This window comes from Eretmochelys imbricata, chromosome 26 (assembly GCF_965152235.1).
Source record: "Eretmochelys imbricata isolate rEreImb1 chromosome 26, rEreImb1.hap1, whole genome shotgun sequence".
NCBI classification, from domain to species: Eukaryota; Metazoa; Chordata; order Testudines; family Cheloniidae; genus Eretmochelys; species Eretmochelys imbricata.
Genome location: NC_135597.1, coordinates 549,040 through 559,211, shown reverse-complemented (window position 1 = coordinate 559,211; position 10,172 = coordinate 549,040). Strand labels below are relative to the sequence as shown.

At 60.7% G+C, this 10,172-nt stretch overlaps 1 protein-coding gene across 8 annotated transcripts in view; it reads right to left on the bottom strand.

Annotated features, from left to right (window-relative positions):
* Positions 1-2,746: 2,746 nt before the first annotated feature.
* The window catches only part of ANK1 (ankyrin 1), a 74,340-nt gene continuing 66,914 nt past the window's right edge, over positions 2,747-10,172 (bottom strand). For 5 of the 8 annotated variants that reach the window (XM_077805845.1, XM_077805851.1, XM_077805847.1 and 2 more), the window contains 4 exons: positions 8,680-8,763; positions 8,256-8,408; positions 7,851-7,972; positions 2,747-4,946 (listed from right to left, as the gene is read on the bottom strand). In XM_077805845.1, coding sequence (XP_077661971.1) covers positions 7,874-7,972; positions 8,256-8,408; positions 8,680-8,763 — 336 coding nt within the window. In that variant the 3' untranslated portion in view covers positions 2,747-4,946; positions 7,851-7,873. Of the gene's footprint in view, positions 4,947-7,850; positions 7,973-8,255; positions 8,409-8,679; positions 8,764-10,172 lie in introns of those variants that run through there. The other 3 variants (XM_077805852.1, XM_077805853.1, XM_077805850.1) reach the window with 2 other exon arrangements.

The following is a 10,172-nucleotide window of genomic DNA, read 5'->3' as shown; positions in this document are numbered from 1 at the left end:
TTTATTCTGGATTCAGCTAAAGCCCAGGAAAGGAAGGGCCCTAAGTTTGTGTTTGATCGGGAGAATGGCCCTGTAACTAGGTCGCATCCAGTTAGTGTCTATGTAAAATCACAGAGACCAGACAATTCTGGTGCTTGTACTTTGCCTGTTGCTAGTGTGTTGTTGGGAAAGGGTGTCGCAACTCTGTCTAATCAGGGTGAGATCCTAGCCAGGGCACAAGGAGAGCATGAAGATGATGTGATTCTGTTACGTACTGAGGGTGTGGAAACCTGTAGCAAGAAGGAAAAGATTCCTGAACTTGTGTGTGACAAAGGAAAGGAGAATGCTTCTGACCTTTTATCTAGGAAGTCTGTCAGTTTGCCTGAAAGGGGATTGTGTAGGAATCCGCTGGATGGGCCAGAGGTAATTCTGGATGTAAGGGAGACCCAGAACGAGTCTGTTGCTCAGGAAAGTGTTCCTCTAGAGCAAGCCCTAGGTAAAGAGAGTAAGGGCAGAATTTCTGTGAGGGGTGAATTGTTGCATAGAAAAGCCCTAGGGAAAGGAATCCTCATGGAGTCTTTGCAAGCAGTTTACTGCAACTGAAGGGTGTGAAAGTGATTTAATCAAGAAAGTTTCAGTTCCTAACAGCCAGAAATTTTCTGTTGTGAATGGATCCACTGACTGTCCTGTTGAAAGACCCAGTGTGGAGAGCTTTGAGAAGATCTCAGATGAAGTGAAAGCTGTTAAAGTTAAACAGTCCTATAACCAAGTGGCTGTGTTTGGCCAGCTTGTTGGGGAGAAGACCCAATCCCAGTTTGACCCCCTGGGGTTCTGGGGTGGCCAAAGGGCACGGGCCGCATAAACCTTCCCACATGCAGCCTGCGAGTGCTATTGACCACCCCCGACCTAAGGGAGGGCATGAAACTGGAAGGGCCAGGTGTAACTCCTACCAAGGAATGGGAGAGATACTGGGGCATCAGTGGGAACGTTGGTGGCTTCGAACTTCCCCAGGTCACTGGCTAAAGTGACCCCGCTCAGTTCGATCTCGAAGGGGGGAGAGATGTGACGAAGCAGGACTGTTCTTAATGTTTCCTCTGAATAGTGTGGGGGTGCCTCAGTTTCCCCTATGCAGTTCTTAAGTATCTAGGTGGTGGGGTAAGGGTGTATGATCATTGCAGAGCTCAAGAGGGCAGGTGTGTGCAGGGGTCTGGACACAGAGGATGGCCAACACCCTGTTTCCTGGCACCTGATGGGCTGGGCCCTTCCCCCCTGCAAGGTGAGAGCTAAAGGGTTGGAGAACACAGGAATCCGGTGACCTCCTGGCCTGGGAAAGGGACAAAGCCCAGAGGAGGAGGAGGGGCTGGAGGGAGTTTCAGTTTGGGGCTGTCTGGAGACATGGAGTGAAGGGCAGACGTGGTTGTCTGGCTCACTGACCCCCAAAATGGACCCAGCTGAGGGGTCCGGTTCTCTGCACCTACAAGCTCTGTTTTAGACCATGTTCGTGTCGTCTAATTAACCTTCTGTTTTCCTGGCTGGCTGAGAGTCACGTCTGACTGCGAAGTTGGGGGGCAGGACCCTCTGGCTTCCCCAAGACCCCGCCTGAGCAGACTCGCTGTGGGAAGCACACGGAGGGGCAGAGGATGCTGAATGCTCCGAGGTCAGACCCAGGAAGGTGGAAGCTGTGTGAGCTGTGTCCCCTGCAGACAGGCTGCTCACAGGAAGGCGACTGCCCCAGAGTCCTGACTGTCTTCATGGGGAGCAGTTCCAGAGCATCGCCCAGGGACTCCGTGACACCCCCCCACACTGTCCCTGCATGTGCCCCCCACCACACACCTGTTCCTACATGTGCCCCCCCCACAGTCCCTGCATGCACTCCCCGCCACACCTGTCCCTGCACATGCCCCCCCAGCCACACACCTGTCTCTGCACGTGCCCCCCCAGCCACATGTGCCCCCCTGCATGCATGTCCCACCACACCTGTCCCTGCATCCCCCCCCGCCCCATACATCTGTCCCTGCATGCACAGTCATGCGTGCACACATGCAAATATGCCCTTCCCCTGCCCAGGCAGGAAAACGATTAACAAACAGCACCAACTGGGAAGCTGGTTCCCATCTCCCTCCCTTGAGTCAGTGCTGTTCAATCCAGCCAGACACCTGCTGTGTGTGTGAACGGGGCTCTGTGCCCAGGTGCCCACATGGCCAAAGCCATGGGCTATTCCCCACTGTTCTGTGACGGGGCTGGGGGCTGGGGGGCAAAGGTCACAGGCAGCCACAGTGAAAGCAGCCAGTGCACCTGGGTGTGCCTCCGGGCGGCCCTCCCACAAGGGGCAGCGCTCAGCTCTGGCAAGGCAGCAAGTGACACGGAGAAGCAGGGGTGGTGATGTCATTCCCTGCACAGGGCTGGTGCTGGCCGCCTGTGTCCCACCAGGATATTGAGCCTCCAGGCCTCGGCACATCCCCAGAGGCTGCCACTGCTGGGTCCCACCTTCAAGGGGACAGCCCTGTGCTGGGGCAGCAGACCTGAATCTTTTACTGCCCTGGGCACCTTTCTGTTTGCAGCTCTCCCTCTCCCTCCCTCCCACCCACCCTGGTGAGCAGGGAAGGCAGTGGTGTGCATTCATGGCAGGACACGGACTTGACCACCAGATCTGCAGCCTTGCTACCCCTCCCTCCATTAGCCTGGGCAATGGGGACCCCAGGGAGGGAGCTGCTGTCTGGCCAGGACACCCCTGGCCCCCCGCAGAAAAGCAGAGACAAGGCCCAGCTCTTGCTGGTTTCTTTATTAAGTTGTAGTCTGGTAGCTGTGTACAGGGAGAATGGTCTATACATCAGCGGCTAAGATGGGGGCAGGGAGAGCCAAAAGGCTCGTCGTCATAACAGTAAAAAAAGGAAATAAAATTATTTTAAAACTTCTAAAAAGCGTCTAGTGCGCAGCCTGCAGCATTCTCTAGGCGCCATGTCGAGCGCGCCCCTGCCCCTACCAGCTCCTACTAGCAATCAGAGCGCGAAGCAACGGCTCCCGCGGGGCCGGCACAGTGCAGTGGAGCATTCCCTACGGAGTATAGAGGCCAAAGCAGGGGGCCGCACTAGACTCTGCGGAGATGCTATCAAAGTCAGCCATTCTAGGGACATTATGTTACAGAGCGGAGGGTTGTGGATGGACGGTCTGTACCCTACGTGGTTTGCAGTGATGCTGCTTTGCTCTCCGAGGAGAAGGCTGGCCTAGTCGCGCCTCTGCATCTACTCCACCTCCTCAGCCTGCCGGGGAGCAGAGGGCTTTGCAACGAGACCTGCCCCCCAGCCAAGGCCTGCTGGGCATGGCGGCTGCAGCCTGGCTTCAGTGGTGGGCTTGGCCTGGGCGTTGCCACCGGGAAACATGTCAGCCCCTTTGAGATGGGGCCATGGCGACGTCCTGGGGAAAGCGCAAGTCCAATTGTTTCTGCCTGGCTCCTTCCTGCACCCTTAAGGGAGGTGAGGGACGTGGCAGCCAGCACCCCCTTCCTGCAACCAGCCCGCCTGGGGTCACATGTCACATGGCCCAGGTAGCTCCCACCCCCCCTGCCTCCTGCCAGGACAGAGCTGTTGGCAGGAACAGCTGAGCCAAGGGGCCAGCCTGGGGCAGAGCTCTGCTGTCCCCAGTTAAAGCTCCCGGGGCTGGGACGCCAGGGCGCAGCATGACCCTCTCTGTTCCGGCCGGGCTGCAGCAGTAGGGTTTGTGGTGCCGACGCAGTGCAAGAGCCTGGGAGAGCTGCTCTGACGCGCCTCCTTTGCCCTGGGCACTGGGGGTTGGTCCTGGAAGGGTCAGGGGACATTGGGGCTGTGCTGATTTTGGCCTTTCAGAGAGGCCGAGGGACCCTGGAGGGCCTCACAAATGGTGCAGAGGACAGGGGTGCAAACCCCACTGCTGTTTCCTTGCATCTCTCCTGAGCAGCCATTGTGCTGGGTAGAGCCAAGCATGGGCTGAGGCAGGTGCTGGGCTGTGCCAGTCCTCACCACCTGCCCGTCCCGTGCCAGGGCAGTAGGGCCTGGTGGGAGGCTCTCAGCTCTGCCCTATCTGTAACCAAAGTGGGCAGGGGCTGGCACAGGTGTCCCAGCCCCCTGCCTGGCCCCGGGTGGGTGTCAGGAAATGAACAAGGCCAAGGGGAGTAAAAGCGCCAGGCTGACACTGGGAGGTTTGGCTCTGTCGCTCTCTGACACCACCAGCTTCCCAGCTGCACTGGCCGGAGCTCCTCCCTGGCGGGGGCTGATGAGCCATCCCTGTCCTACAGCCGGCGAGGTATGCGGGCACGGAGCGGGCAGTGCTCTGCACACCGCTGAGTGCCCTCGGGCGTTGCATAGTATTTATTTGTTCATATACACAAGGCTGAGTACTGTACAGTTTACACTTTCAACACAAGCGAGGAGCTCAGTGCTGCTGGGAGCCACACGCTCACACTGGGGGAAACTGCTGGAGAAACAGGGGCAAGGCAGCCACAATCCAGTCCCCGCCCCCTGCCCTTGCTGGGGCTGCTCCCTCGAGAGCTGCAGTTCTGCCCTCCTCCCACCGCCCCCTTAGGCTCTGACATCCTCCCCTCCCGACACACTCCTTGGAAGGGGATGAAGCAGCAAAATCCAGCCAGGAGACAGCATGAGGGATAGGTGGGAGCCGACGCCCCCACCCTGGGCAGCCCTTCATAGCCGCAGCCTCCTGTCCGGAGTCAGGGTGTGCGCAGCAGAGTCACGTCCCTGCCAGAGAAACGCTGCCCCGGGTGCTGCTGGCTCCTGGGGTCCCCGTCCGTAGTCATGCGTTGGCAGTCGGTCAATCATGCGAATAGGACGGGAAGTAAGTCTCTTACAGAAATCATGCCATTAGCCTAGAGCAACGTGTACAGCCAGCCCTGCGCCCGTCGCCTGTCCGCTTTCGCCTCTCCTTGCGGGGCTGGCCGCACGTGGCTGCAGTCAGTGGTTCGGGGTGGAGGTGAGATCCTGAAGGACAGAGAAGACGGAGCTTGGGTTACAAACAGCGCCCTGCTGGCTCCCCCGCAGGGCAGCAGGCCAGAGCTGGGGGCATGACCCGACGCTCCACTTACAGGCATGGCTACTGGACCAGAAGACAGCAGCTCCCAGGCACTGGCTGATGCTGAGGGCAGGGACAAAGGTAGGAGGCAACTGGGAAAGCAGAAGCCCTGGTGCTGGATGTGAGACCCTCTGGCACCCAACGCTGCAGCACCCAGCAAAGGGCGAGATGCTGGCTGAAACCAGCCCCTGTCTGTTCATTGCCAAGGGTCTGGAGTGAGGAGGGTGCTGGAGCCGCAGCTGTGAACAGCGGGAGTCAGCTGCCTGCTCAGAGGGAACAGGCCCCGGCAATGGCTTTCTGCATTGGAGATGTGCTCAGCCGGGGCGGCCGTGTGGGGGATGCAGAGGCGTGAGGCAGAACGCATGGACTGGGGATTACTGCCCTGTGGTGGTCTGGGAGGGGAGGTGGTCCCTGGGCAGGGTGTGATGACGAATGCACAGGGGGGTGAGTGTCCCCACCCCGTCACCAGAGGTTTAACTGTTACTTGCAGCCTTGTGCAGGGGCCAGATGGGCTCTCTCAGGTTATTTCCCTGCCACGCCCGCCCACGAGCGCTCTGTGCAGGAACATACACCCCACCGCAAAGCCACCACTGCAGCCACCAGCCCTTGCCTCTCAGCCCGTGCTGTTCCAGGGAAAGAACCCAGGTGTCCTGCGCTGCAATGCAGGCTGCACAGCTGGCTGGGCCAGACTTGCAGCTCGCAGAGCACGGGTGAGGGAGCAGGGAGGCCCCACCCCTGGGGACAGCCAGCCCCAGGACCCCCTCCCCAGAGCACTGCAGAGAAATGAGCTAGGCTGGATACCTGTCTTCCTGCAGTACAGGCCATGCCATGCGTCTCATGCACAAACGACAGAGACCCGAGGGAGGGCCTGTCCTTGCGGGGCAGGCACCCATCCCCCCGGCTGCGCTCTAGCAGGATAGAGGCAGCCAGGAAAGGTTCCTGCTGCAGATCAGCCCCCGGCCTCTCAGCAGGAACCGCAGCACTGCAGGGCTCCTGGGTGCAAGCGCGTGAGGGACAGCAAGGCACGCCGTGTCCAAGCATGCATCCAGCCATGTCCGAGGGCCAGGAAACGACCCAACACCCAGAGTCACAGTGTCCAGCGCACAAGCTGCATCGAGAGTAGGAGGCACCTGTCCTGTGGTCGCCCCATGGCCCTGGCATCCAGCTGGCAATCTGGCTCAGCCTCTGAGACCCGCACATACGTCACTGCAGACAGGCCCTGAGCTGCCAGGAGATCCTGGTGGGACTGGAGCCTGGTACGTCCACCCCACCAGCCAAAACAACCCTCTCTGTCATAGGCACGCACTGCCCGCTGCCCCATCTGCCCCTTTACCCCCCGGGCACAATGCCCTGGACACCCTGCCATGGGCATGCAGCCCCCCCCCCCCCCCCATCGCTACTGCACACATACCTGCCATGGGCACACTGATCTTCCTATTCCCTCACTGCTGTCAGCTCCCTACACTCCACCCTGGGCACACTGCCTGCGCCCTCCTCCCACCACGGCTCCCCCATCCCTACCTGCAGCCGCCTGCAAGCTGTAGGTTCTCTGCTGCCCTCTGGTGCTCAGAGCCCCTCATGACCCCACCAAGAAGGCCCTGCATGGCATGTTAGCAGCACTGCCAGGCAGCAATGCCCAAGGGGTGCTGCGGGTGAACGCGGCTTATGTGGCAGGTGGAGGCGGCTGTGAGTTATGGGTGCCATGAGCAGGGGCTGGCCTCCCCCAGGTGCAATGTGCAGCTCCCTGCAGCACCCAGTCGCTGAGAGGGCGTTTGACGTGAGGAGGCACCGCCGTGGGTCAGCCCCATGCTCCAGGGCACTTGGCACCTCATTCCAGGAAACCCAACCCCAGACCCAGGCTCCAGGACAAGCTCTGGGGCACAGCTGACAGCGCAGGGACTGCCTGACAGGCTGGAATGTCAGCAACCTGTCACTGGGGCAGCATTCAGGGGCTATTTATAGCAGCGGCACTGGGGCCTCTGCAAGGGGCAAGGTGAGCACGCAGAGAAATGGGGAATGGGGCAGCTGCACTAGGGAATGGGGTCCAGGGCAAAGCTCAGCCCAAGAGCTGGCAGGGAAGGACTGTGCCAAGGGCAATCTTCACAGCACTGCAAGCTGTAGCTACTGGTTACAATCCCCTGGAATGCTGTCACTGTGGTAACACCATTGTGGCCACCATGGTACACTGTAACCTGGAGTAACAGTGCTCTTGGCTGTCGGTATTGTGATGACACCATCGCAGCCCCCACAGTATGCTGTAACCCAGGCTAACAATCCCCCTGGCTGTCGTAGCCGCGGTGACACCATCGCAGCCCCCACGGTACACTGCAACCCAGGGTGACAATGCCCTTGGCTGTCATAACCATGGTGACACCACTGTGGTCCACACGGTGCACTGTAACTAGGGGTAACAAGCCCCGTAGCTGTTGTAACTGCAGTGACACCATCACGGTCCCCACAGTACACTGTAACCCACAGTAACAATCCTCCTGGCTGTCCTAACCGTGGTGACAGCCTGACACCCTCCTCCCCTAGAATGCCATGTGAGCCAGACAGATAGGTGCTACAATGGCAGGCTCCCCGGCATGCAGTGTGCAGAGAAGCCAGCCCCCTTCCCCAGGAGCAGCATGGGGCTCGCAGGCTTGGCAGCAGTGGCGAAGAGGCAGCCAGCGCTGGGCTTGTTCTCCAGCATGCCCTAATGGAGCAACCGAGTCTCCCCTCTGGGCAGGGGGAGCGCAAGTGGCTGGGTGGGCTCCACACAGGGCACACAGCACAGAGAGCTGGATCTGTAGTCAGAACAAAGGTGGCATTACCTCGGAAGAGGCCCTGGGAGGGGTCACTGCTTTCCCCTTTTCAGGCTGGCTCGTTTCACTATGTAAGCCCCCATCCTGCCCCCGATCAGCTCCGATTCTGGGATGTGCCCTTGCGCCTCCTCCTGGGGAGAGCAGCAGAGAGAGGAAGCAGGAGGCGTCACACAGACAGACACACACAGAGAGGACAAGGAGGAGGACGGGAGAGCCGGCTGGCAAGGAGAAGGCTGCAGCGAGGGGGGAAGCATGGCCCCTCACAGCCCCAGAGGTACAGCAGAAGAAGAGCACAGGGAAGGAAAGGAGGCCAGGGAGGATCCAGCCAGAGCCCTCTAGGAGCCCTGCCTGGCCAGGCGCACGGCTGTGCTGCCCAGAGCTGGTGAAGGGCCAGGAGAGGAACAGGCTCTGTACCTTGCTGCCCAGACTGTCCTGATGCAGGATGGCATATTTCATAAAGTGATCTGCCTCGGCTTCCAGCTCCTGGGGCTCCTGCAGAGAGCCCTCAAGAATCACCTCCTTCTCCTCATCGCCCGCGCTGATCCGCCGCACCACCTTCCGGATGATCTGTAGAGAGTGGGCATTAGAGCTGCCTGCCACTGGCCAGGCTAGGCCCCACACACCCCCAGGGACTCAGCCACACCACCCCTCCAGTCCTACTCCCGCTCTGCCCTGCCCTGCCATCGGCACCCCAAGCTGGGGCATGCTGCTCCCCCGAGACAGAACTGGGTGAGAGGTGTTTCCAGGGAAGGCCCCAGAATATCCAGCCCTGGGGGCAAGGAGAGCAGGGCAGACGCTGCGCGGAGACTGGGGGGCTCTGTGTCTGGCCCGTACTCACCTTCTTGGTGACAATGTTGCCTTGCTCGTCAGTGAATTGCTCCTCGGTCACCTGCTCCCCCGGAATATCCTGAACCTGATTGCCCTGCAGCACCAGGGAGAGAACAGAGCGAGGCAGTGAGGGGGAGGGCAGGGAGCCAAAGCCCCACAGGCAGCCCCTTGTGTTCACTTCAGGGCACCAAGTGGGGCAAAAGCCCCAGCCCCTGCATAAGTGACACCAAATCCGACTTCCCCGTTGACTGCCAACTCCATGTGACAACCCCCTGCACAACACCCCTGCACCACACCACGCCAGCTCCTAGCCCTGCCAGACCCCTCACTGGGAAGCAGCCATTGCTGGAAGCGCAGGGGCAGGGCCAGCACCAGGGCACACGAGTGCTACACTCCGGGCATGCAGGAACGAGCCAGGCTCAGAGCCCTGAGCTGGAACAGGAGGTGACGAGCCAGGCTGGCTCTGCATGGCTCTGCATGGCTCCCCTGGGGCCAGCGACAGCCCCACAGGCAAGGCAGTGCCTGATGCCTCAGGGCTCCCACTCCCCACCTGTGTTACCTTCACAATGACGCGCCGACGGACCACCCTGGTGGAGATGGACTCCTCATCGTCCGTCAGCCCCTCGCTCTCACCCAGCTCCTTGTCCAGCTCCTGGTGGACGTGCTTGAGCAGGAAGCGTACGGAGCCCTTGACAATGTGCAGGACATTCTGGCAGCTGACCAGGAAGAAGCCCAGCAGCACCAGGGTGATCAGCAGCTGGGTCAGGAAGGCCAACATGGTGCGTCTGCTAGGGCCACAAGCGCATGGCCACTTGCCGAGCCCAGCGCCTAGATCCTGGCCATGGCGTCGCTCTGCAGTGGGGCGTGCACGCTGCCTCTGGCTCGGCTGCCCCCTGCTCTGTGCGCAGCCTGGGCAGGCTGCTGTAATTGTAGCTCCTGCATACCAGCCGGCTGCACCACTTGCCGGGCAGGCAGGTGGGTTTGTCCTCTGCACTCGGAGCTCTGTCAAAGTCATCTGGCCTCAGACTGACAGCCGCGGCCCCTCCCCCCAGGCAGAGGGGAGCTGCCCCCCCGCAGTGTCTCTGTGGCGGGCTGCGGACGGGGCAGGAGGGCAGCGTGGGCGATACGAGCCAGGACTCATAGTCTCACCCACAGCAGACTTTTGAGGAGTGTGGAGAAGTCACGCAGCCCCTCAGTGACTCCAGCCAAGGGGCTGCAAGCCGGCCAGCCCCCAGCATCGCTGCATTCACCGCAGGGCTCTTCCTCCCCGTCCCCCACCCTGGGGCTCCTGGGAAGTGCTCTGGGAGGATTGATCCAGGGCGCCCCGCAGCACCCCAGGGCCTGCTACGCCATGCCCACCCTGCTCCATGTGCCATCCTGCACTAGCCCTTCCCTGGCCCTGCCCAGCTCTGCCTGGCCATGGCAGGATTCCCAAAACCCCAGCCCTGCCCCTGGCCATCCGGGCCAGCTCTATTTCTGGACTCTCCATGCCTGGTGCTGGCG